This window comes from Rissa tridactyla, chromosome 4, assembly GCF_028500815.1.
Source record: "Rissa tridactyla isolate bRisTri1 chromosome 4, bRisTri1.patW.cur.20221130, whole genome shotgun sequence".
In the NCBI taxonomy this organism is placed as follows: domain Eukaryota; kingdom Metazoa; phylum Chordata; class Aves; order Charadriiformes; family Laridae; genus Rissa; species Rissa tridactyla.
Genome location: NC_071469.1, coordinates 93,377,695 through 93,402,368, shown reverse-complemented (window position 1 = coordinate 93,402,368; position 24,674 = coordinate 93,377,695). Strand labels below are relative to the sequence as shown.

At 67.4% G+C, this 24,674-nt stretch overlaps 4 protein-coding genes across 11 annotated transcripts; 1 reads left to right on the top strand and 3 right to left on the bottom strand.

Moving 5' to 3' along the window:
• Window positions 1–2: 2 nt before the first annotated feature.
• Window positions 3–7,701, bottom strand: GAS8 (growth arrest specific 8). Of its 4 annotated transcripts, none has more exons than XM_054200564.1 (11): window positions 7,573–7,701; window positions 6,910–7,002; window positions 6,039–6,236; window positions 5,637–5,843; window positions 5,182–5,236; window positions 4,320–4,525; window positions 3,870–4,037; window positions 3,436–3,522; window positions 2,203–2,412; window positions 872–937; window positions 3–555 (listed from the first exon to the last, which is right to left on the bottom strand). In XM_054200564.1, the coding sequence occupies exons 1-11, from the start codon at window positions 7,573–7,575 to the stop codon at window positions 406–408; spliced, it is 1,443 nt and encodes a 480-aa protein (XP_054056539.1). In that variant the 5' UTR covers window positions 7,576–7,701; the 3' UTR covers window positions 3–405. The 4 variants fall into 4 exon arrangements, with proteins under 4 accessions (XP_054056539.1, XP_054056540.1, XP_054056541.1 ...); XM_054200565.1 differs by lacking the exon at window positions 7,573–7,701 and adding an exon at window positions 7,107–7,353; XM_054200566.1 differs by lacking the exon at window positions 2,203–2,412.
• Window positions 7,702–7,777: 76 nt separating this feature from the next.
• On the top strand, window positions 7,778–11,688 carry DBNDD1 (dysbindin domain containing 1). 4 transcript variants are annotated; one of them, XM_054200574.1, is made up of 5 exons: window positions 7,778–8,265; window positions 9,206–9,322; window positions 10,322–10,468; window positions 10,877–11,017; window positions 11,106–11,688. In XM_054200574.1, exons 2-5 carry the CDS (start codon window positions 9,274–9,276, stop codon window positions 11,264–11,266), a joined length of 498 nt encoding a protein of 165 aa, XP_054056549.1. In that variant the 5' UTR covers window positions 7,778–8,265; window positions 9,206–9,273; the 3' UTR covers window positions 11,267–11,688. The 4 variants fall into 4 exon arrangements, with proteins under 4 accessions (XP_054056549.1, XP_054056551.1, XP_054056550.1 ...); XM_054200575.1 differs by having other exon boundaries at window positions 8,141–8,265; window positions 9,210–9,322; XM_054200576.1 differs by lacking the exon at window positions 9,206–9,322.
• A 286-nt stretch (window positions 11,689–11,974) lies between these two features.
• On the bottom strand, window positions 11,975–16,688 carry DEF8 (differentially expressed in FDCP 8 homolog). Of its 2 annotated transcripts, none has more exons than XM_054200741.1 (12): window positions 16,632–16,688; window positions 16,129–16,273; window positions 15,942–16,024; window positions 15,694–15,843; window positions 15,457–15,598; window positions 15,207–15,371; window positions 14,227–14,354; window positions 13,749–13,862; window positions 13,277–13,357; window positions 13,029–13,169; window positions 12,789–12,898; window positions 11,975–12,665 (listed from the first exon to the last, which is right to left on the bottom strand). In XM_054200741.1, the coding sequence occupies exons 2-12, from the start codon at window positions 16,232–16,234 to the stop codon at window positions 12,563–12,565; spliced, it is 1,323 nt and encodes a 440-aa protein (XP_054056716.1). In that variant the 5' UTR covers window positions 16,235–16,273; window positions 16,632–16,688; the 3' UTR covers window positions 11,975–12,562. The 2 variants fall into 2 exon arrangements, with proteins under 2 accessions (XP_054056716.1, XP_054056717.1); XM_054200742.1 differs by lacking the exon at window positions 16,632–16,688 and adding an exon at window positions 16,545–16,570.
• Window positions 16,689–18,076: 1,388 nt separating this feature from the next.
• On the bottom strand, window positions 18,077–22,729 carry TUBB3 (tubulin beta 3 class III). The gene is made up of 5 exons (XM_054199312.1): window positions 21,789–22,729; window positions 20,731–20,977; window positions 20,309–20,417; window positions 19,449–19,559; window positions 18,077–19,186 (listed from the first exon to the last, which is right to left on the bottom strand). Exons 1-5 carry the CDS (start codon window positions 22,727–22,729, stop codon window positions 18,111–18,113), a joined length of 2,484 nt encoding a protein of 827 aa, XP_054055287.1. The 3' UTR covers window positions 18,077–18,110.
• Window positions 22,730–24,674: the final 1,945 nt, after the last annotated feature.

Here is a 24,674-nt window from a genome sequence, read left to right as displayed (position 1 = left end):
TGTTCGTCTCAAAAAACCTCCTTCCTGGGGGCAGCACACACACGGCTGCTGGAGGGGGAAAGGAGGGGAGCCCCAGGGGCAGGGAGTCCTGGGGGGGGCCCAGGCAAGCCCCAACTCCTTGCTCCGGCCTGCTCTGGTGGGTGGGATGCCAGGAGCCCTCCCGGTCTGGGGCCACACTGGCACCACTTGGTCAGAGCCGACCCAGCTGGCATCTGCCTGTGGCTGGCATCCCCCGTGGCAGGAGTGGGGGGGCTGCTCCAGAGGAAAGATCCCCCCCGGGAGGGGAGAGAGGGTCCTTCAGGTCCTCCAGAAGGTTCACTGGGGTCTGTTTAATGGTGTGGAGCACCAACGGGGCACAGCCCTGCTCCCTCCCTGGCACGGTGTGTCCCTCGGTGCTGGCTGGCATCAGGTGGGCACAGCAACGAGTCCCGCGGGGCCCTGCCCCACTGCCTGCCCCGGCACGGGGCTCGCCAGGGGCTTGAAGCCCAGGTTGTCCAGGGGGATCCCAAAGGCTGTCAGCTTTGCCTCGAACGTCTGCAGCATGTCATTGTGCGCCTGCAAGAGAAGTGTCCCCCCTAGTCAGCCCCAAGCCCAGCTCCAGGCCAGCCCTTCCACGCCTGGTCCTCTTCCACGCACGGGCTCCCTGCACCCCACTGCATGGAGCGGGGGACCACAACATGCCGTCTTTCGCAGGCCAAACAGGAATGGCAGCCTGGGCTGGGTCCTGCCTGGCCCAGGGCATGAAGCAGCTCAGCTGACCTGCTGCGCGTTCCCTTCCCTCTGCTCCGTGCACAGCCTGGAGCAGAAGGTCCCTCTTCCACCCCCGCAAGCTGCGGCCGCCACCCAACAGCCCCCCAGCCCCTTCCCTCACCTTGCAGACTCGGGCCAGCTGGAACTGCAGGTCCTTGATGGTGGTGTTCTTGGAATTGAGCACGTCCTGCAAAGGGAGACAGCGCGTCAGGCAGCAGCTGCCCAGCCCCGGTGGCACGGTGGCCGTGCCGCAGCCGGGAGCAGCATGTCCGAGTGCACGGAGGAGCTGCTGCTTGGCGACTGAGCTGGCATCGGGGCCTGGTTCAAGCAGAGCAGCTCACAGCACGGCCTGGCAGGCGGCCACCACCCTGCTCCCTTTGAGCCAGCACTGCCAGGGACAGCCAGCCCCAGGCAGAGGACAGGGACCTCCCAGACCAACTACACAAGCGCCAGCACAACCCTGCCATCGTCGTCTGCCCTGCTGCAAGCGGGGGCGGGAGGCGACAGCAGCACCTGCTCCAGCAGCGCTGCCCTGCCGTCACGGCACCAGGGGAATTACAGGGAGAGAGGCTCCCCGAGAAGCTGCTGGAGGCAGCTGAGCAGAGGAATTCCAGGACCCTAGCAGCTGCCGGAGAGCTTGACGCCGTGACACCTTCCCAGGAATGTGTTTTCCTTCCTCTGCTGTGGCACCTGCTAGTAGATGACACATCCGCTGCCCCATCCTACAGCCCCAGAGCCTCGGCTGCTGCTGTGCGCATCCCCAGGGCACCCTGGCAAGAGGATATCTGCAAGCTTCACTGCCACCCACCACAGAGGGGACCTGGAAGGGGACAGGCTGGTACAGGACAAGCGACAGGGCACTGAGTGGGTGGGCAAGCCAAGCATGGAACCCGGGTGCCCTGCCTCTCAACCCAACCCAGAGCAAGTGCTGCTTCTCAAGTTCTCAAGTTACGGCTGCGGCAGGCTCCAGGAATGTGGGTCTCCGAGCCTCCGCGCCGAGGCTTTCTGCATATGTATTTTTAGCACGCCAGACGTCGCAGAGCCCCTGGGAACCCATCTACACTGTCTCTGCAGCCAGGGAGGCCAGGCGAGGGTCACCGGCTGCGACACCCCATGCACAGAGCACCCCAGGTCGCTGATGGACTGGCACACAGACGCCTGCTTGGCAGCACAGAGCGCTGGTGAGCGCTGCTCGGCCTGGGGCTATTCTCCTCGAAACACGCCCCACCTGAGGGAGAGATCAGTGCCAAACTCCGACACCCACACGCTCTGCTCTCGAGGGAGAGCCGGTGTGCCCTGCGGCACCACGCGTGACCCTGGGAGTGCTGGGAATGAGTGATGTGGCAGATACAGCCACGTAGGATGGGGACTCGCATGCTCCAATGTTCACCCCAGAGCAGCCTCTCCCCCTCAAGGCCAGCCTTTGCCGGGTCCCACGGCAGCGCACGGTACCTCCAGCTTTTGTGAGACCAAGGAGAGGGCACCCGGGTCGAGGTTGGAGCCTGCGAAGACCTCGCTGAGCTCCACCTCCTTTTTCTCCAGGACGCTGAGGAGTCCTTTCAGCTTGCGCTCCAGGAGCAGGTTCTTGAAGCCTGTCTTCTGCTGCACTTCGTTAATGGCTTTGGTGAATTTCTGATAGAGCTCATCTCGCTCCGCCTGCACCTGCTCCCAAAGACAGCACGCCTTCACACTGCTCTCAGGACTCCCGGGCTGGCAGCCACGCAGGGCTGGCAGCAAACAGGTCCAGCAGCTCGGCCCTGCCTGCTCCACCGAGAGCCCAGCCGATCCCCACGGCACCTGCAGCCCGCAGGGAACGCAGGTGCTGGAGCACAGCTTCCCTCCCTCTCTCCATGGCTGGCACCTCCTCAGCACCTGCACTTCTGCTTCCTCCTCCCCACCAGGCATGGGACACCCCGACAGCGGAACGGGCTGATGGGCTCGCTGCGGCACTATTTTAGACCTCAGAGAGGGCCCCAGAGCACACCGGGGTCTCTCCTCTCCTCCTCGCAGCTGGTAGGAGTCCCTGGCTCACAGCTAGTTAATAAGTGTCCTAATTAGGACACAATCTCTCCTCCACAGCCTACTTCTGAATGCACTGAATATGTTGCTGCCTTAATGATGGATTGTTAACGAGGCCTCAGATCAATGTTCATATTCCTGGGGATTTCTACGAATTGCAAATGAGCTCTCTTCTGCCTCAACAGATTTATCTGGGTTAGCTGCGGGGCGGGGGTTGGGAGGAAGAGGCTGAGTCTGGGAGAACTCAGTCAACAGGACTCATCCCGAGCCGCCCCAGCATGGCAAGCGGGGGGAGCAACCCCCAAATGCCAGCAGAAGGAGGGAGCGAGCTGTGGCCAGGGGTGGTAGCCCTTGACTATCGCTCCCCACGGCTCTGCCCCCGAGCTGCTGCTGCAGCCAGTCCCTCGCAGGCCGGGAGGGGACCGCTGGAGCGTGCATGATTGCTTAGCAAAGTACAAGGACAGGCCTGTCTGCTGACCGTGGGAGATGCCAAAGCGGTCAGAAGCTTTGTTGTAAGCAGCAGTTATCACACGGCTCTGGATTAGAGCCTCAGAAAGCCCTCAGCTAAGCACAGGCTCTCTGCTAAGCCCCCATGCCCAGTCCTCTGCCGAGGGGACAGGGTTTGGAGAGGGAAGAGGGATGCCCAGACCCTCCTGCAACTCTCACCTTACTGAACCTCTGCTCCAGCACTTCATGTTCCCACTGAAGATCCTTCAGTTCCTTCTGGGTGACTTTCAGGCGGGCTTTCGTGTTCTGCGAGTGGGAAGGCACAGTTAAAGAGCACGGGTTTCTCTGGGGGGTGTGGGGGATGTGTTCTGGCAAGGGAGGAGAGTGACCAGCAAAGAGATATGGGTGAGAAAACAACAGGCAGCATCCACACCAACTCCCTTCCTGCTCTGCAGCTGGGGCTACTCTTGTTTCTCACTGCCAGAGTCCCAGGAGTCCCATCTGAGATCTTATAAACCCCCAGCTGAGCTGAAAGGGACTCGAAGGACTTTGCTCAGCGATCTGGCCAAGCCAAGCAGCAGAGGTCACTGCTGAGCGACTCCCTCCAGGAAACAGCCAGGGTGACTCAGGAAAGGTCAGGATTGGCCACTCACCGTCAGGGCCTCCTTGTCTTTGTCATAGTGGGCCAGCTTCTTCTGCAGCTCAAACACCTGCTCCTGGGCCTGCTGCAGGGGCTCCTTCAGCTGTTTGTTCTGGAGCAGCACATCTGCCTTCTCCTTTTCCAAGTGATTCTCTTTCTTCTTCATCTCCTCTATCTGGTCCTGTTCTTGGGAACACGAGTGCCAACTCCTGGGGGCTGCCCAGCTCCTCAGAGCTTCCCACAACCTCCAGACACCCTCCAGTTGCTGGCCCAGCAAGATGCATCTCCCTGTGCTCAAGGGCTTCGCTCATGTAACGGTGTACAGCCCTCAGGAGACCAGCAGCACCCACACTGCCACCTGGGAACCAGTCAGATCTGGGTGAAATCCTCACAGGATCGGTCCCTTGGTGGAAGGGGGACACTCTGCAGGCCAGGCAAGCTACAGCAGGGGGGCAGGCAATACCTTCAGCAAGCTGATGAGAGCCAGGTTTTTGAGCGTGATATCGTTATAGTAGTTCTTGATGTCATTGAAGGCCTTCTCATGGTTCCTCATCAGCTCACTGATGTGGCTGTTCTTCCTCTCTTCCACCTCATAGATCTCAGTCTTCCTCCGCAAGTCAAGCTCGTCCCGCAGCACTTGCATCTTCTTGGTGTACTTGGCCTCGATCTCTGGGGGAGCACACAGGAGGCTGAGTGAGGACCTCCTGGAGACCCTGCGTAATGAACCCCAGCTCCGTTAGCCAGCACCAGCCTGGTGCGTGCCACCGCAGCATTACTTGAGGACAGGACGCCCGTTAGCAGCGTCACCGCAGCTGCCACCAGCGTGCAGAGCAGTTACGCAGGGACCACAGAGAGCAGAGCCCAGAAATAGCATCCTTGGAAAGAGGGCATGGAAATGCTCCAAGTCAGCCTGTGAGAACCTGAAACGTCCCCTGAGGAGGAGACTGGAGCGAGGACTCTGCAAGGGCTCCTCCAGCCTCCCCATCCTGCAGCCTGGGGAAGCGCTGCCAGGCAGCTGCACTCAGCAGTACGGCCTGGCAGCAGTGACAGGCGCCCTGCCTGCGCCCCTCCGCTCGCACTACAAGCACCCGGCCTCATTTTGATCCTGCAATGCTGGGGGTCTGGCAGTCCCAAAGCACAGGGGAGCACGAACTGGGGAGAAACTGACCACAACTGGGAAGAAACTGACCACAACTGTGGGAAAACCAGCCCCCTTTTTGCTCAAGGCTCTGCTAGGGAGCCCAGCAGCACAGCAGAGCTCAGAGGAGCCTTCCCCGGCACACTGACAAAGGGAGGCCATGCAGAAGTTACGCGCATGTCCTGACCTTTCACTTGTCTCTCGAAGTCGTTGCACAGCCGGGTGATCTCTTCCTCTTGTTTCTGTTAGGGAGAAGCTACGTGTTAGACGCAGACAACCAAATCCTGAGTCAGCTGCATCCTGAGGGATTCGCTCCTGCTCCCTGGGAAAGGCTCCCGACATGGCACCAATCCCACGTTATCCGTGCAAACGGCGGCTCGTAGGCTCTCCAGCTGCTCTCACAGCTCCCTGCTGCAGCAGAGGGGTTTCACAGGAACTGCCCCAGGAAGCCCTTCTCCCCATTCCTGCGGTGACTTTCTAGTGCCTCTAAGTCCATCTGTTACTGCTGCCTGCAGGAAACCCCATCCCACCCCATGGAGAGAGCTGGAGAGGCAGTCTCCTGCTCACACCCTGGGGCTAGGAGGCCCCACCACCTCCCTCTGCAGCAGAGGCACCTCACACACAGCCCCACCAGGGACATACCAGGCGCATGTTTTTCACCACCACCTCGTTGGCCAGCTCCCGCTCCTTCAGCTCCACTTTCAAGGAGCGCATGTCTTTACGCAGCTCCATTTCCTGGTCCCAGTGATCCTTCTGGGCCCGCTTCATGGACAGCGTGCCCTCCACCTTCAGCTCAGTGAGGTTTTCCTGGTGTTCATACAACAAGTGCTTCACCTTCTGCTTGTAAACCTAAAACCAAGGCACAGACCAGGTGAGGGGCTTCAGCAGAAGATACCCAGAGCTGGGATATTGGCCAAGACGCTCCTGGCTTGCATCCTGCCCAGCTTCTCCTCCTCTTCCCCCTTCCCTCTCCTCCTCAGAGCTGCCTGAGGCTCACATGGAGCTTGAGGCACTCAAAACACCTTTAGCCTTCTCCACTCCCACCTTGATCTCCACTTGATGCCGCTCCTCTGCCTCCTCCATCTCCCGGTCCTTGTTCCGCAGCTCTGCTCTCTTCTCCTCCAGCTGCCGGCGGGTGATCTCCCAGAAAGTGTGAATCTTGTCACGCTCCAGCTGGAAATAGTTGCGCTCTTCCCGTTCCCGGTCCAGCTCCTCCCGGAGACGCGCGACATGGTTCTCCAGCTGCAAAGCCAAAGGGAAGAGCCAAGTAGGCAGAAAAGGAGGCCTCAGACAGATGCCTTTGCAAAACACCCATGGCAAGCCGTGTCGCAAACTTGGCAGGACACAGTGACTATTACCGGGACGGAGAAGCAAGATGTGCAAGATCTTATCCCAGGAGCAAGGTCCCCAGGTCAGGGCCATCTCCTCTGGTTGTAGGACACACGGCAAAACAAGCAGGACTTGGAGCAACCGAGAGGCAGCAGCTGCACCTTCCACCTCTGCCTGCCCTCCCCACACCTACGGATGCCTCCTGCCCCAGCAGCAACGCTACTGAGAGCGCAGCAGGCTGCAAATCACATCTCCAGGCAGAGCCATGACCCAGCTGAGCAGGCTGCCAGGGTTGTGGAGAAGACAGCAAGGGCACAGGACTGGAGAGCAGGGCGCCTGGGAACAGTGGAAGGGAGGGTGGGATGAGGGGGCTGCTTCTTGTGGAAACAGTGAGAATCGCCCCAGCCCAGACAAGCATCAGGCAGTAAAATGAAACCAGACTGCTTGTTTCTGTCACCCTCCGCCACCTGTCACCCCCGGAGCCAGGCGCCCCACAGGGGTCCTGAGCACTGTTCTGGCAAGCAGAAACGTCCTCCTAGTCGGGGTGGGGTAGGGGGCGTGGGCTGAGAGACAAGGGATCTCTCACCTGCTCCTTGCTCATCTCCTCTGGGGACAAGACATCCACCACTCCTGGAGCTTTGCTCCCTTTCCCTTTTTTTCCGGGTTTCTTTTTGGGCGCCTAAGGAAAGAAAGAATAGTGCGCGAGGTGTGCGTGTGGCTTGGGTGCTGGGAGGAAGCTGTGCTGCTCAGTGCCCCTGCACCGGCCCAGGCCACAAAGCATACCTGCTCTCATGGCGGGGACAGGATTAGAAGGGTGACAGGGAGCGCTGGCTGGTGCAGCCAGTGTACCCAGGAGGAGCCTGGAAGCCTCTGAGACCCCCCAGGACACCCATAGCTCACGCCCAGCTGCTGCCTGCTCAGCTCCGCAGTGAAGCCCCGGGGAACAAAACCAAGTACCCGAGCTAATGCCTCATGAAAGTCACCGCAGCGCTGTGCACGGTGCCAAGGGCTCCCTCCCCTCCCCAGGAGTGGGCCGGGCCGAGCCAGGCCAGGCCGGACCCCCGCAGCCCTCGGGGCTCCCTCCCCAAGAGCGGGCTGGGCCGGGCCGAGCCCCGCAGCCCTCCGCTGCCCGCACCCCCCGGCTCCAGGGGACCCTTCAGCAGCTAACACAGAGCCCCCCGCAGCCGCCCCAGGGCTCTGACTACCCGCTCCCCGCCGGTCCCGGCCCAGGCCCAGGCCCCGCTCTCACCATGGCGGCTGCCGCTGGCGCCGCGGTCTCCAGGCAACGGGCGGGCGGATCTCGCGAGAGTTGGGCGGTGGAAGGACACGCCCCCTAGCAACGCGGCGCCCCGCCCTAGCAACGGCGGCGGGGCCCGCTCCGCGCCCGGGGGTGGGGGGAGCCATCCGGGGCCGGGGGGTGCCCCCTGCTCCCAGGGGGTGCTCGCTGGGACCGGGCCCGAGACCCCGCCGCACCCCCGGGATCACCGCTGCGCCACGGTCCCCCGTGTTCCCGCATCCCCGGCCCCCGCACCCGGGGTCCCCCGGCGCCCCGGCTCGCCCCCGAGACCCCGTCGCACGCCCGGGGTCCCCGCTGCACCCCCGGTTCCCGTGTGTCCCTCCTCGGGTCTCCTCTGCATCCCGGATCTGTGAACCTCTCCGGGTCCCCGTCGTGCCTCCCGTCCCCCGGACCCGTGCTCCCCGGTCCTTCTCCGCACCCCCCAGTCCCCCGGGGCAGGCGGGGCCGGTCCCGGTGTCCCGTCCCCCCCTCCGCCCCGGTCCCCGCCTCCGCACCGCCCCCAGCACCGCCCCCGCCGCGGCGGGCAGGAGCGTGCGGGCTGCGGGCTGGCACCGGGCCCGCCCCGCCCAGCACCGGCACCGGTACCGGTACCGGCACCGGCACCGGCCCGGCCCATGGAGGCTCCGGGAGCGGCCGGCACCGTAGGTGAGGGCGAAGGCGGTGGGAGGAGTGGCGGTAACGGACCGGCGCGCCCATCACCGCGGCCTCGGTCCGGGCGGCTCCGCCAGCCGGGAGCCCGCAGCGGGCGGAACCGGGCCGGGCCCCGCGGGGGGAGACGGGGGGGTGCGGGGACCGTGCAGGGGGAGATGTAGGGCGGGGTGGGTGTGCAAGGGGCGGGTGTGCAAGGGGTGTGCCGGGGGGTGTGTGCGGGGATGCGGGGGGGTGTGTGCTGTGCAAGCGGGGGTGCCGGGGGCTCTGGATGGGGATGCGGGGGGTGCAATGGGGGGTGCGCAAGGGGGCTGCCGGGGGGGTGTGTGCGGGGATGGAGGGGGGTGCTGTGCAAGGGGGGGTGCCTAGGGCTCCGGATGGGTGTGCAAGGGGAGGGGGTGTGCAAGGAGAGTCCGGGATGGGGCTGTGGGGGTGCAGTGGGGTGCCCCCGAGACATAGGGGTGCAGTGGGGTGCCGGGCTGCGGTACAGGGTGCCTGGGGCAGGCGGAGGTGCAGGGGGGGATGCCAGGGCAGACACCCCCATGGAGTGTGACGGTGATGGTGGAGGGGTGCGGAGGGCTGAGGTGCTCAGAATCGGGGTGGTGGCCACGTCAGTGGAGCCTGGGGGACCCCGGCATTGTAGGGGGGGTCCTGCATGGCGACACGGGTGGTGCCGGGGCTCCCGTGCATGCCCATCCCTCCTGCATGTGCCCCGCACACAGCTGTGCCGTGGCCCCTGTCACGGTGGCAGCCCTGGCCGTGCCCTCCCATGGCACCGGGCCCTTGGACGCTGCCACCGAGCCAGGCACTGGCCAGGAGCGGGACCGGTGCCGGTGGGGTGGCCAGAGCCGGTGGCTGTCTGGCTCTGCAGTTTGACGTGAGTCAGCAGAGCAGCGTGCCGGGAGGTAGCCCTCATGCTGGCCCCGCTCCCCACCAGGCAGCCGGTGAGCCCAGGCCGGAGCAGGGTGGCGTGGCCGGCAACGTGGCCGGCGGCGTGGCGTGACCATGCAGACGGAGGCCAGAGGGGATTTCTGCGGCAGAGACCAGCACCCCGGTGGGTGGGGGCTTCGGGGGTCGGGGGGAGTGAGGCCAGGAGGCTGCTGGTGGCAGGGGAGGATGCGCTCCGTACGGTGACACTGTTGTGTCACCCACTGTGGCTGGACACTGCGGTGGTGTGTGGGGTGGGATGGTGGGAGCGGACAGGAGCAGGCAGCCCCCATGTCCCTCCCTGGGGAGCTCTTCCCAGCATTGGAGTGGGCTGGGGACCCCGTTTCCGCCTGGAGGGAAGGTACCGGCAGTGCAGGATGCCTGGTCCCACCTTGTGGGGTCAGGATACAGCAGGACCGGTGTCAGGGCAGGGGTGTCCTGTGGCTCTGTTACCACGAACAGGAACAAAATGCTCCCGTAGTGTCCCTTTCCGTATCCTGGCTCCTTTGGGTTGGGGGGATTTCTGTCCCCTGCTCCACTGCCACTGCCCTGGGGGGGAAGGAGGAGATGCCCTGCCCTTGGTGAGCCTGTCCCTGTGCCATCTTGCCCAGCAGCGCGGTGATGGCAGGGCCAGGTGGCACATGGTGCCAGGGTGCAGCCGGCTTCATCCTGCCTCAGCACCAGCCCCGGGTGGGCAGGAGACCCTGCATGTCTGGGGCAGCACCGGGCGCTGCCTGGGCCCGGGCGTGGTGGTGCCCGGTGCTGCCCTGGGCACGCAGCGTCGCCTGCCCACCCTCGGTGCCCGCTCAACCCCGGAGGAGCGCCCGGACACGTCTGTGCCACGACCACAGGCTGTGCCACGACGGCTCTTGCTGGGAGACAAACCGCCCCTTGTCTGGGCTCCGGCACAGGCCGCGCTTTTGTCTCACCGACACAAAGGGGCTGCGCGGGGCGGGGGGCGTGGGGCTGCTGGCTGCCGGCACTGGGGCTGCTGGGCCCCGGGCAGATCTGCCTGTCCCCCCTGGGGTCCCACCGCCCCCATCCCCTCTGCCGGGAAGCCCAGGGGGGGCAATGGGGCCCCAGGGGGGATCTGCTGTCACCGACGTGGCAAGTGTCGGTATCGCAGAACTCAGCAAGGAGACGCTGGCCCCGGAGCACCCTGTGGGGACCCCTGTCCACGGGCCAGCCCAGGAGCCCCCCACAGACCCCGTGGAGGAGCAGGGCGGCATCCCCATCCCCAGCGCCGGCCTGCTGCAGGTCACCGAGCGCAGACGTGAGTGTGGCCCTGCGCGGGCAGACGTGCCTGCCCCCTGGCATCCCCTGCCTGTCCCTGGGGTCCCCTGCCCACCCCTGGCATCCCCTGTGTGCCCATAGCATCTCCTGTCTGCCCCCAGGGTCCCTGCCTGTACCTGGCATCCCCTGCCTGCCCTTAGCATCTCCTGCCACCACCTGACCGTCCCCAGGGTCCTTGCCTGTCCCTAGCGTCTCCTGCCTGCCCTTAACATCCCCTGCCAGCCCTCAGGGGGTCGTCCCCACCAAGCCCCTTGTCCCCCCCTCTCCCACAGCTCCCTCAGCACCAGCCCCCCCCCCCCAACTCCCCACCCCGGGCACCCACCCTGCTGCCCCCAGCCCATCCCTGGGGCCTCTGGTCGGGTCCCCAAGCATGTCCGGCTGCCCGCAGAGCCCCTGAGCAGCGTCTCCTCGCTGGAGGTGCACTTCGACCTGCTGGACCTGACAGAGCTGACTGACATGTCGGACCAGGAGCTGGCCGAAGTCTTCGCCGACTCTGATGAGGAGAACGTGGCTGGAGAGTCGCCCAGCGGTGAGTGCGCAGGGCCGTTCTCAGCCTGTCCGACCACCTGTCCATCCATCTGTCTGTCCGTCCCTCCCTGAGCCGTCTGTCCCCGCAGGGCTGCAGCCGCAGGTGGTGCCACGGGCCGGGTACCTGCGCTCGCCCTCCTGGACCCGAGCGCGGGAGCAGGGCCGGGAGAAGAAGCACCTCAGCGACCCAGAGCTGCCGCCGGGACCCCCGGACGCCTTCCTGCCCGCCGAGCGCCCGCGGGAGCCCTAGGGGCTGCCCTGGCACCGGGGGACGGACGCAGGGACACGCCAGGGGACAGACGTGGGGACACAGCAGTGCCAGTCGCCTCCTTTCATCCCCAGCACCGATGGAGCCCATCCCCGCCGCCCTGCCCGGGGGGGCCGGGGTGCAGGACTGATGCCGCGGGGGGGGTCACCTCTCCCGGAGGCACGGCGGACCGGCCCCGGGGAGAGGCAGCCCCGGGGAAGGAGGCACGGGGCCGGCCAAAGCCGGTGGCCCGGAGCGGCCCCCCGAGCGGCGGGGAAGGAGCAGCCGGCCCGCCCCCGCCGGGACCCGGGGCTGCCCGTAGCCCAGCGCGGGGCCGGCGCGGTCCCGTCTGCCGCGGCGGAGCATGGCCGGTGCCGGTGCCCGCCCGGTCCTCATGTAGCAGCGTTTTGTTCCGGTAAAACCGACCGACCCACCACCGCCGCGGCTCTGCCCGTCTCCGTCGCCGCTGGGCGGGGAGGGGGGGTTGCGTCAGGGGAGGCGACCCCCGGGCGGGACACGGGGCTCCCCCGGGGGAGACCGGGGAAGGGGGCGGCGCGGGAGGGGAACCCAGCCGGTACCGGGGCAGCGCTGGCCGCGACCCCTCCCGGTGGGCAGCAGACCGGGAGCAGCCCCCGCCTTAACGGAAACCGATGACGTCACGCGACGCCACACCCCCGCCGCCGCCGAGCCACAGCCGGGACACGAGTGCTTGGGTTGCGCAAAGAGGCGTCGTTAATGCTACAGGAAAACCGGGGGGGGGGAGCTCCCCCGGAGGCTCAGCCCCGGGAACGGGAGTGTCCGTGTGGGGGGGGTTGGGGGGAACTGTGTGTTTTCCCCCAGAATCAGCAGCGTTATTCCAGTAGTGTGTGTGGGGTGGGGGGGGTGGGAGGGTGGCGCCCCCTCCCCAGCCCCGGCTCCTGTCTCCCGCCCTCCCCGATGCCCTCCGCGCAGAGATGGCGAGAGGCGTTTGGGGGGGCTCCTCTGCCGAGACCCGCCGTGCTCGCCCTCCCCGGCAGCGCCCGTGGCTCCGGCTCGGCCGCCATGCTCGCCCACGCCGCACGGCTGCAGGCAGCGCAGCACCGGACCCCCGCCCTGCGAGAGGCTGGGGTCCGGCAGCGACCTCCCCCCCCTCCAAGCCACGTCCAGGCCCAGGGCTGCCGTCCCCGCAGGCAGAGGGTCCCAGCTGCCGTGCAGAGCTGGGGGCCACCCCACACCCCAAGCGGCTGTGGGGCTGCCCGTGTCTGTCCCAGGGCCCCACGGCAGGTGGGGGGGCGGCCATGGGGCTGGACCCCCCCCTCCTTAGGGGTCTGCCTCGGTGCCGGAGTCCTGGAAGAGGGATTGCTTGCGCAGGCTGAGCCGGGCGCACTTGGGGCAGGTGGTGGAGTTGTCGTAGTAGCAGTCCCTGCGTGGGGGGACAGCGCTGGGTCACCCCTCTGCACCGGCCCCAGTGCCGCCCGTGTCCCCCCACCTCAGTGCCGCATCGTCGCGCCCGGCAGGAGGTGGCCGTCCCCAGTGCGTGTCGTACCTGTGGAAGACGGCGGAGCAGTCGGTGCAGACGGAGGTGTGGCTGTCGAAGGGGAAGAGCACGTCGCCCTCCTTGCAGAGCTCGCAGACGAAGCCTTTCGCCTGGCAGCGCTGGGGCGGGAGCGGGCAGAGGGTCACAGTGGTGCCCGGTGGGGACCGCGCCACCTCCCCTGCACGGCGCTGCCCCTACGGGAGCCACACCGTGGGTCACGGCTGTGTGTGCCTCACGGCACCGGCTCACCTCACAGTCCAGCTTGATGTGCTTGGCAAAGAGAGTATGGATCTCCGTCAGGGAGCAGCTCAGGCGACCGGCTTCGATGTCGATCAGGTCCTGCAGCGAGTACATCTCGTCGTTCTCCACAAAGTGCTGCCGGTCCTGCAGCTGCAGGCGGACAGCCTGTCACCGCTGTGCCCGGCTCTGCCGTGCCCAGCCCAGGTGCCCCGTGGTCCCGGGGTCCCTCTGGCTCGGCCGCCCACGCGGGGCCTGACCTGCAGCAGCAGCCGCGCCTCCATGGCCTCCTTGCAGGTGATGAAGTAGGGCTTCATGAGCAGGATGTCCTGGCGCAGCTTCTGCAGGGGGACGATATGGGATGGGGATGGGATGGGATGGGAATGGGACCGAGACAGGGAAAAGGGTGGTGGCAGGGGCAGGATGGGGACAGGGATGGGGATGAGATGGGTATGCCGTGGGAATGGGATAGGGATGGGGACAGGAATGAGATGAGAACAGGTTAAGGACAGGATGGAGACAGGGACGTGACAAGGACAAGGTCAGGCTGGGTCAAGTTCAGCCCTATAGCGCTTTGGGCACCCTGACCCCTGCTCTGCTCCCCCTTTGTGGGTGCTGCTGGGGTCCCCTCTCCCTCCCTACTCAGCCCATGCTCCCTCCATCATGCTGTCCCCTGCTGCCCACCCTGCCCGGTGGGGTCCCTTCCCCCATGTGTGGCCGCACCGCACTCACCCGTATCTCCACCAGCTCCTCCACGTAGTTGAAGAGCAGCGGGTTGATCTCCCGCAGCTTCAGCACAGGCCGCGACACCATCAGCGCCAGGTACCGCATGCTGCAGCGTGACACCTGCCCGTCCGCAGCCGTCACCCGGTGCCCGAGGACACTGTCACCAGGCGGGCACCGGGCCGTCCCCACCGCCACGACCCCAGGGACCCTCAGCACCACTGCCCGGGGACACCATCGCCGGGGACATAGCCCTGGGGACACGGACCCCCCTCCCAAGTGACCTCCACGCAGGGATGCAGCCCCAGGGACCCACGTGCCCAGGGACACGGACCCCTAAGTGACCTCTACCCACCGACACAGCCCCCTGGGACCCCTGCCCGGGGACACAGCCCCGCAAGTGACCTCCACCCAGGAACACGGCTCCCCCAGGTGACCCCCCTGGGAGCCTGGGTGCCCCCAAACCACCACCCCGCACCAGGGGCACCTTGCGGGGCTCGAAGTCCCAGTTGTGGATGGCGCGGGCGGGCACGACGGCCAGGTCGTTCCAGTGGCAGCTGCTGCAGTAGTAGAGGCCGGTGTAGTCGCACTGCCGGGCCTCGCTGGGCACCCCCCCTGCGGCGGCACACGCGCCGGCACACGCGTTGGCACACGCGCCAGCACACGCCTTGGCACACGCGCCGGCACCAGCACCACACCCTGCTCACCCCACGCCATGTGCCCTCCGTGGGACGCACGGCAGCACCCAGGGACACAGCGGGGCCCCAGCGTCACCTTCCCATGCTCTGTGCCCCCCCAGTTCCCCATAGCCCTGCCCCCCCCAGCTCCCCATAGCTCTCAGCCCCACACAGATCCCAGAGGCCCAGTCTCCAGCTCCCCCCAGCCCCATGCAGCCCCCAAAGAAGCCCAGCCCCACACATCCCCCAGCCCCCAGCAGCCCTGTCCCCCAGGTCCCCCCAACCCCACAGAGCCCCCAGCCTCACAAAACTCCTCGTTCCCAGTCCCACACAGCCCCCAAGGAAGCCCAGCCCCACACATCCCCCATCCCACAGCCCCTCAAACCCACAGAGTCACCAAGGGAGCCCAGCCCCATGGAGCCCCCAACCCCCCAGCTGCCCCCAGCCCCACAAAATCCTCAAAAGAGTCCAGTCTGACATGCCCCCCAGCCACCCTGTGCCCCCAGGGGAGCCTGGCCCCACACATCCCCCAGACCCCAGCTGCCCCCAGTCCCACACCGCTCCTAAAGGAGCCCAGCCCCACTCCCCCCTCAGCTCCACAGAACCCCCAGCTCCCCCCAGCCCCACACATTCCCCAGCCACACACACTCCCCAGCCCCACAGAGCCCCCAAGGGAGCCTAGCTCCACACCCCCCTCAAGCCCCACACCACCACCCCCAGCCCACGCAGCCCCCAGAGGAGCCCAGCCCCACAACCCCCCCAGCCCCACGCCGTGCCGGCGCAGCCTCACGGAGGGAGACGGGGGCCCGGCACTCGGCGCAGCGGTAGTCCTGGCTGTCCAGCCCGCTCTCGGGACAGATGCTGAGCTGGTACTCGGCCTGGTGGCTGACCTTGGCCCGCACGCAGGGCTTGCTCACCAGTGGCAGGCACTTGCTGTGGCACCGGTAGTAGCAGCCTGGGGGGGGACACGGGTGGCCGTCGGCGTGGGGACGGGGACACAGGGGCGATGGGAAGAAAGGGGAGGGGGTCCCGGCCCCCACCTGTGCAGGTGTACCAGGTCTGGATGAGGCCCCAGATGATAGTGCTGCACTTGTCACACATCTGCTTCACGCTCTTGCTCTTTTCCTTGTAGAAGCGATGCTCCAGCACCACCCGGATGTTGGGCTCATCCTCACCGGGGTCCTGCGGAGGCGAGGTGTCGGGGGGGGTGTGTCAGCGGCCATGGAGACGGCCTCTCCCCGGCCACGGAGACCCCCCTACCCCAGCCCCGGCCCCACCTTCAGCTCCTGCAGCTTGAGGCGGAGGTGGATGAGCCGCACCACGGCGTCCTTCTGCCGCTCCGAGTGCTCGGGCAGCGCCAGGATGGCCCGCTTGCACTCCTCGATGGCCTGACGCAGCTGCTGCACGTCCGACGCCAGGATCAGGCCCTGCCCGACGAGGAGGAGGGTGAGGATGAAGAAGGGGGACCGGCAGCCCCCCAGCCCCACCACCGCCAGCCCCATTCCGCCCCCCCGGCCCCACTCACCACGGGGCGGGAGAAGTGGTCCTCGGCCAGGCCCAGGTCCAGGGTGCCCTCGGGGTCCCCCGGGGACGGATCCGGCCGCCGGGCTGTAAGGGGGTGAGCGCCATGCCGGGGGTGTGGGACCGGCCGCCCACCCGCGCCGTGGGGCAGGGACGGGGAGGGGGGACGGGGAAGGGGTGTCAGCACCCACCTGGGTCGGGGTCCCCCCCGTCGGGGCGCTCGCCCTGCTCGGGGGCCTTGTTGAAGGGGTTGAGGTGGGCCTGGCGGAAGCGGGCCAGCCGCTCGTCGTACGCCATCGCCACCGGCACCCCGTCGCTGTCACCGGCACCCTGTCGCTGTCACCGGCACCCCCACATCACCGTCCCCGCTGGACAAACCCGTCCCTCCGCCTCCCACGGCCGCGGTCCCCGCCCTGCGCCCGCCTCGGCCCTCCGGGTACCGTACGGCCCCCTCGGTGCGCCCCCCCCGCTCCGGTGCACCCCCTCCGGTGCAGCCACCCCCGGTGCAGCCCCGACCCCTCTTTGCCCGGGCCTGGATGGACCCCCCCGCACCCCCTTATGGCACAGCACCACAGCACCGCCCCCCCCCGCGCCGCCCCCCCCGTACCCCAGCAGAGCCCCCGGTACCGGGTGTCCCCCCCCTCCCCGGCCCCCCCGCCCGCCCGCCAGGGGGCAGCGCCCCCGCCCCGCTCACCGCAGCGCCGCCCGCCGCGCGCCGCCCCCCCGCCGGCGCTTCCCGCACGCCCCGCCCCGCCCCGCCGCGATGGCGCCCCCTGTCGGCCGGCGGACCGCACCGCACCGCACCGCACCGCACCGCGCCCGGGCGGGGCCGCGCCCGGCGGACAGCGGGGACGAGACGCGGCGTCCCCACGCACCGGCACGGCCCCGCGGACACACGGCACACCGCCCCCAGCCCCCGCACCCTGCCGCCCCCCGGCCTCCGCCCCACGGCCCACAGCCCCAGAGCTCCTCGTCCCCGCAGCCCCCACACCCGTAGTCCCTTATTTCTATAGCCCACAGCCTCATAGTCCCTTGTCCCCATAGCTCCCGGTCCCCAGAGTCCCCACACCTATAGCTCCTTGCTCCCGGAGCCCCCAGCTCCATAGTCCGTTGTCCCCATGGCCCCCGACCCCATAGTCTCTTGTCCCTGTAGCCCCCGCCCCCATAGCCCCTTGTCCCCACAGCCTCCACCCTTGTAGTCCCTTGTGCACATAACTGCCGGTCCCCAGAGTCCCCAGACCTATAGCTCCTTGCTCTCGGAGCCCCCAGACCCATAGATCCCAGTCCCCATAACCCTCTGCCCCATAGTCTCTTGTCCCTATAGCCCCTAGCCCCATGGTGCCCTGGCCCTGTAGCCCCTTCCCTTGCCCCCACAGCACAGCCCCTCCCCCCACACCGGGGCCCAGGGACCCCCAGGAGGGAAGCGGTGGCCCCGGGGGGGCTGCAGCCCCACGGCAGCACAGCCTGGCCCCCCACCCTGGGGGCAGCCCAGCACCTAGGCTGGATTTGGGGGTCCCCAGAGCCAGGGGCTGAGGGCTGTTTGGGCTGGGGGTGCCCTGGATCCCCCAAAGCCAGGCGCATTCCCAGGCCTGGGGGGTCACCCTGGGGTCCTTGGTGGGGACAAGGGGCCAACGCTCTCCTGGCACAGGGAGGGGGCAGCTACCACCACACCACAGAGAAGGGTGACAGCGGGGACAAAGGCACAGCCACCCTCCCGGGCGCTGCAGCCGGGTGATGTGGCACCTGCACCCCCACGGGGCAGGACAGTGTGGGGCACGCAGTGCAAGGGGACACACCGGGGACAGCCATTGTCTGGGAGGGGACCAGGGCTTGGGCATGGCCACCTTGGGCACTTGGGGTCCCCAAGTCCCCACTTAATGGGAAGAGCCCCCAGCAGAGGGTCCCTGTTGCGCACCACCCCCCCCCCCTCAAGGAGCCGCAGACAGGTGGTACCTGGACAGCAATAAATTTATTAAGTATTCAAAAAAAATAATAGACACGAACCAGTAAAAAACGAAAAGGGGGGAGGCGGGGGGGGGAAAGGAGGGGCCGAGCCGGCTCAGGGGGGGACGGGGTCAGGAGACACTGAAAGGACGCGCGTGGGGGGAGCCCGGCCGGGGCGGCAGCGCGAAGCCGGAGGGGCTGCGGGCAGCAGGGGGGGGTGCGTCAGGCATCACTTGGCGCCCTGCGCCTCCGACTCCTCCTCGTCGTCCTCGTACATCTCGCCCTCCTCCTCGGCCGTGGCGTCCTGGTACTGCTGGTACTCGGACACCAGGTCGTTCATGTTGCTCTCGGCCTCGGTGAACTCCATCTCGTCCATCCCCTCGCCCGTGTACCAGTGGAGGAAGGCCTTGCGGCGGAACATGGCTGTGAACTGCTCCGAGATGCGCTTGAAGAGCTCCTGGATGGCCGTGCTGTTGCCGATGAAGGTGGAGGACATCTTCAGCCCCCGGGGAGGGATGTCGCAGACGGCCACCTTGACGTTGTTGGGGATCCACTCCACGAAGTAGGAGCTGTTCTTGCTCTGGATGGCCAACATCTGCTCGTCCACCTCCTTCATGGACATGCGGCCCCGGAAGACGGTGGCCACGGTGAGGTAGCGGCCATGGCGGGGGTCACAGGCGGCCATCATGTTCTTGGCATCAAACATCTGCTGGGTGAGCTCGGGGACAGTGAGGGCACGGTACTGCTGGCTGCCACGGGCCGTCAGCGGGGCAAAGCCTGGCATGAAGAAGTGGAGACGCGGGAAGGGCACCATGTTGACCGCCAACTTGCGGAGGTCGGCATTGAGTTGGCCGGGGAAGCGGAGGGAGGTGGTGACACCGCTCATGGTGGCTGAGACGAGGTGGTTGAGGTCGCCATAGGTGGGAGTGGCCAGCTTGAGGGTGCGGAAGCAGATGTCGTAGAGAGCTTCGTTATCGATGCAGTAGGTCTCATCTGTGTTCTCCACCAGCTGGTGGATGGAGAGCGTGGCGTTGTAGGGCTCCACCACCGTGTCCGACACCTTGGGGGATGGCACCACGCTGAAAGTGTTCATGATGCGGTCGGGATACTCCTCCCGCACCTTGCTGATGAGGAGGGTGCCCATGCCGGAGCCGGTGCCCCCGCCCAGCGAGTGGGTCAGCTGGAAGCCCTGCAGGCAGTCGCAGTTCTCACATTCCTTCCGTACCACGTCCAGCACCGAGTCCACCAGCTCGGCCCCCTCCGTGTAGTGTCCCTTGGCCCAGTTGTTCCCAGCCCCACTCTGCCCTGCCAAGGGGGGAAAAAAGAGGCATCCGATGGCCGCCGGCACCCACGCGCCCACGCTGGGGAGGGGACGGGCGCTGCCGGCGGCGGCATCGGCAAGATCTGAGGCCGGGGTGGGGTGGGAAGCGGAAACCGCGAAGGTTTGGCGTCGTGCCGGGCCCCGCGGCACGGGTGGGGATGCACTCGCCGAGCGCCCCGGGGACGGAGACAGCCCGGGAGGGGTCTGGGGACGCGGGTGAGGGCGTCCCCCTCCCCGGGGACCTACCGAAGATGAAGTTGTCAGGGCGGAAGAGGTGTCCGAAGGCGCCCGAGCGCACGCTGTCCATCGTCCCCGGCTCCAGGTCCACCAGGATGGCGCGAGGCACGTACTTGTGAGCTGCGAGAGACCCCGTTCCAGGAGGGTCCTGCCACTCTCCCCCCTCTCCCCCCCTCCCTCTGTGAGTGCCTCAACCCCCCCCCAGGCTCCCATGGGGCTGGGTGCACATGTCATGTCCCCCTCCCGACACCACAAGGTCCCCATGGGGCTGGGTGCACGTGTGTGTCCCTAAACCACAGTGTCCCCGTGGGGCTGGGTGCACATGTCTGTGTCCCCCCCACACGCACTGCAGGGTCCCATGGGGCTGGGTGCACGTGTTCTGTTGTGTGTCCCCCCCCCCAAACCATGGGGTCCCTGTGGGGCTGGGTGCACAGTTCTCCCCCCACATGCAATGGGGGGAGTCCCATGGGGTGGGTGCACGTGTCACGGTCGTCCCCCCCCCAAACCACAAAGCCCCAGGGGGTTGGGTGCATGAGTTGTGTCCCCCCCCCCCAGCACCCCAAGGCCCGAGGCATCTGGGTGCACGTGTCATGTGTCCTCCCCCAGCAAAAGGTCCCCGTGGAGCTGGGTGCACATGTTCTACCGCCCCCCCCCAAACCACAGAAGTGCACACCTCTGCCCCCCCCCGGAGCCCCGTGGGGTGGGCACATGTCTGCCCCCCCCATCAGGGTGGGAGCAGACCTAGGACCTGCCTGCACGGGTGGAGGGACAGAGGGGGGGTCGTGTCCCCCCCCGCCCAGGGTGGGGTTGCTGGGCTGTCCCCCCCCGGGGGGCCCCGCGGGGGGGGGGTGGTGGGGAGTGTCACTTACAGGAGGCCTCATTGTAGTAGACGCTGATGCGCTCCAGCTGCAGGTCGGAGTCACCCACGTAGTTGCCGCTGGGGTCGATGCCGTGCTCGTCGCTGATCACCTCCCAGAACTGGGGGCACAGGGATCAGCGTGGGGGGGGGACACACACAGGGACACCCGCGACACCCCCACGCCCCCCCTCCACCCCCCCGGGCAGGGCGGGGCGGGCGCCCCCTGGCGGCGGGGCGCGGGGCCGGACGGGCGCTGTCCGCGGTGCTGAAGGGCGGTGGCGGCGGACAAAGGCGCGGGGCGGGGGGGGGGAGAGGGGCGGGGTCCTTTGTCCTCCCGGTGCGGCGGGACGGGGGGGGGGGGGGGGCGCGGCGGGAGGGGGGGGTGTCTTTGTCCGCCGCTCGTCTCTGCAGCGGGGGCGGGGCCGCCGTTACCTTGGCGCCGATCTGGTTGCCGCATTGCCCCGCCTGGATGTGGACGATCTCCCTCATGGTGCTGCCGGGCCGGAGCGGGACGGGAGCGGGACCGGGACCGGGAGCAGGAACAGGAGCGGAGCGGCACCGGGGAGCGCGGGGGGCGGCCCTGCCGCCGCCGCCTCCTTTATAGGCACCTCGCGCCGCACCGGGCCGGGCGCTGACGTCACCGCCGTCCCCCAGCCAATCGGCGGCCGCCGCCGCAGCGCTGCAACAGCCCTGCGGCACCGGCGCCGCCGCCCGCCCCGCCCCGCCCCGCCCCGCCCCGGCACCGGCACCGCCGGCTCGGGGACCCCCGGCACCCGCGGGGGACCCGGGAGGGGACCCCCGCACCCATGGCGGGGGGACAAGGGGAGGGGACCCACCCGCCCCGGCACACGGGGGGACCCCGGTACCCGCGGGGGAGGGGGGCTCAGCGACCACCCAGACACGGCAGGAGCATCCCGGGGGGCGGCGGGGGACACACACCACCCAACCCGCGTCCCGTCACGGGTGGGGCAGGGACAGGGCACGGGGGGGGGTGCCCCGGGGTGTCCCCGTCGGCTGGAGCCCCCGCCGGGAAGGGGACGGGGTGGGCGGCGGCGGGCGCGGCCCGAGAACAAAGGCGGCGGCGGCGGCGGCGGCGGCGGTAGCGGTGGCGGGGCCCTTTGTCCGGGGGCTGCCTCCCACCCCCCCGCGGGGACCGGCCTCCCGCCGCCCCGGGCTGCTGCGACGGCCCCCCGGTTCCCTCCCGGTCCCACGCCGGTTCTCCCGGGACCGGTATCTGCGTCCCGACAGCGGCAATTGGGAGGAATTGAGCTTTGAATGAACGGTGGGGCCGGGAAGGGGCGAACGCCCCCCGCCCCGGGGCTCCACGGCGGTGCCAGCCACAGCATCACTGCAAAGAGCCTTTATTGGGTACCACGAGCCTGCCAGCCCGGATCGGGGGATGCCACCCGGCACGTCCCGTCTGTCCATCCATCCGTCCATCCATCCTGCAGCGGGGGTGGCCGTGCCATTACCAGTGTCCCGCTGCCTACCAGGAGCACAGCACCACCTCCCGCAGCGTCCGCCGGAGCTCCTGGCTCCGGAAGACATAGATGAGGGGGTCGACCACCGAGTTGCAGATGATGAGGATGAGGAAGAGGTTGAAGTAGCTGAAGAAGCAGGTGCAGAAGGGGTTTGTGGGGCAGGTGACGATGAGGATGAGGTGGAAGAAGAATGGCCCCCAGCAGATGAAGAAGACGCCCAGGAGGATGGTGAGCGTGATGGCTCCCTTCAGGCTGCTGCTGCGGTAGATGGTGGGCTGCTTCTGCTGGCTGGAGATGCTGCAGAGGTGGTGGCGGGCCAGGGTGAACATGTGGATGTAGAGCACCAGCATGAGGACCAGCATGAAGAGGAAGAAGCCGATGAGGCAGAGGAGGATGGCGTTGTTGCGGTAGTAGGTGATGAAGATGGTGCTGGAGACGGTGCTGGCCAGCCAGACACTGGCCATGGTCACCACGGCCCGTTGCAGCGTCATGATGCTGTGGTAGCGCAGGGCGTAGAAGATGGTGATGTAGCGGTCCACGGCGATGACCCCCAAGAAGGAGAGGGAAGACACGATGGAGCTGCAGATGAGCATGTCGATGACGTTATCCATGTGGCGGACAATGCTGGCGTGGATCACCAGCACGCCGTGCTCCATCAGCAGCATGAAGAGCGTCTCCACCAGGTTGCTGACGCTCACCAGCATGTCAGAGACGGCCAGGCAGCAGATGAAGTAGTACGTGGGCGAGTGCAGGTTCCTGTTCTTCAGGATGGCAGCCACCACCAGCAGGTTCTCCACCAGGCTCACCAGCCCCAGCATGAGGAAGAGCTCGTTGGGGATGTTGAGCCCCTGGCACCAGGGGCTGCTGGCCCCGGCCGTGGCGTTGCTCTGGTTGCCCTCGCTGGCGTTCCAGGGCTCGCGCAGCAGACGCAGTGGGGCCAGCGTCGACATGGCCCCCACCTCAACCCCAGGGCCCCCCTGGCTGGGGGCTGAGCCCCCGGGGCCCCTTGCAGTGCCCGTAGATTCCCCAGGCCCCCAGCCCGCCCTGCCAGCGCTCCCGCAGCGCCCGACGGCGAGACCGAGAGGATGCTGAGGAACTGGGGACGGGGAGTCCCACTGCCTGGGGATGTGCCGGGGGTGCCGCGTGCCTGCCGGTACCCCCGGTGTCTCAGCCGTCCTCCTGGCCAGCCCTGCCCAGCGTCCCCGCAGCCACGCACTGCCGGCCCAGGGTGACGGAGAAGAAAGGGCCTTTTCTCTGCCCCACTTTAAAGCTGGCTCCCCCGGCTCCTCCTCCTGAGGAGGGTGGGCACCCGCATGACGGCAGCACCCGGCAGCCAAGGGAGCCACCACAGAGGCCTGACCCCCAGCACGGCCCCAAGGAACCCAACTGCTTGGGGTCAGCATGTGCCTGGTGGTCCCATGTGCCCTGAGCGGGTCCATGCACCTCCAGGGCCGTGCACCTTGGGGGGCTGTGTGACATAGGGGTCTTCTGTGCCCTGGGGTTCCATGCACCTTGGGGTCCCCATGTGTCCTGGGGTCCTCTGTGCCCTGGGGGGGGGAATCCCTGCATGCTGGGGGACCGTGTGTCTTGGGAGGTCCCATGTGCCCTGCAAGCCTGCGTGCCTTGGGTGGGTCCTGTGTCCCCTGGGGTGTCCGTGCACCTTGGGGACCCCAGTGGGACCCTCCCCACTGCAGGAGTCAAGCTGCCCCTCCCAGCCCCCCATGTGCGGGGCTGGGAGCCCCGTCTCCCCCACTGGCCCCACAGCACCAGTAGCCTCGCCTGACCCAGCCCTGGGGAAGGTGTTTTGCTGCAGGGCAGGCCATGGGTCCGATAGGGAACGTCAAAGGCATGATTAAACGCGATGCCGCGCCCGTGCCCTAGCAAAGCCCAGTGCCGGAGGGAGCCCGGGCAGGCTGGGGGACGCGGGACCCATCTGACCGTCATGTGCCTTTGGATCGTGTTGATGCCTGGAGCCACTCGGCTGCCGAAGAGCCATTCACGGCTGCATGAAAAGGCCGATCCCATGGTCGCTCCCACCAGCCACTTCCGCTCCTGCCCGCGGAGCACCAGGAGCCCTTCCCCATGGCACTGAGCACCCCGCGGCTCCGCCACGGATGAAAGCGGCTCAGCTGGATGCGCTGGGAATGAGGTCCCAGGCTGCCACGGTGCCATCCTCACCCCGAGTGTGGGGCATGGCAGGCAGCCATGGCTAATGCCTGCCGTGCCTCCAGCCGAAGCCCCGGCACTAGGCAAGGAACGGCAAAATGCCATTTTCCCCCCCCACCCAGGGAAAAGCGAGTGGAAGGAATCCGGACCAACAGCCACCAGCTTTCCCCCCTTCCCGGCTGCTGCTTGGCTAAAGAGCAGGCGGGTACGTGCCATGAATTTTTAGCTTTATCAACAGAGGCTTTGAGAGCAGGGCTAGAAAAAACGCCGAGTCGGCAAATCCAAGCGATGCGAACACAAGGCTCCGGGGAGCGGACGGGGATCCTGTACCATGGGATTGGGATGTGCCGGCGGGGATGGGGCTGGGGCAGGCTGGGGCAGATGGGCCCCATCCCCGCCGGGCCCCACGGATCCAGGCTGCTCCCTCGGGAAGGGACACAGCAGACGCTGCGGAAGAGGGGGGAGGATTTATTCCGGGCAGCACAGCCTGGCTCAGCATTAGAGCCACATATACACCGTTACACAGCAGAAAAAAGTCGGGGGGGCGGGGGGGAAAGCTTTGCGGGCAGCAAGGATGAGCTCAGGGTTGGAGTGCTGCTGACCTCATTCCTGGCTCTGCATCGCTCCGTGTCCCCACGTGAAGGTGGGGAAACAAGGGATGGAGGCTGGGGGGGGGGGAAACAAAGAGCGGGGGTGGGGGGGGGATGCTTTCTGCTCACAGCGTGATCA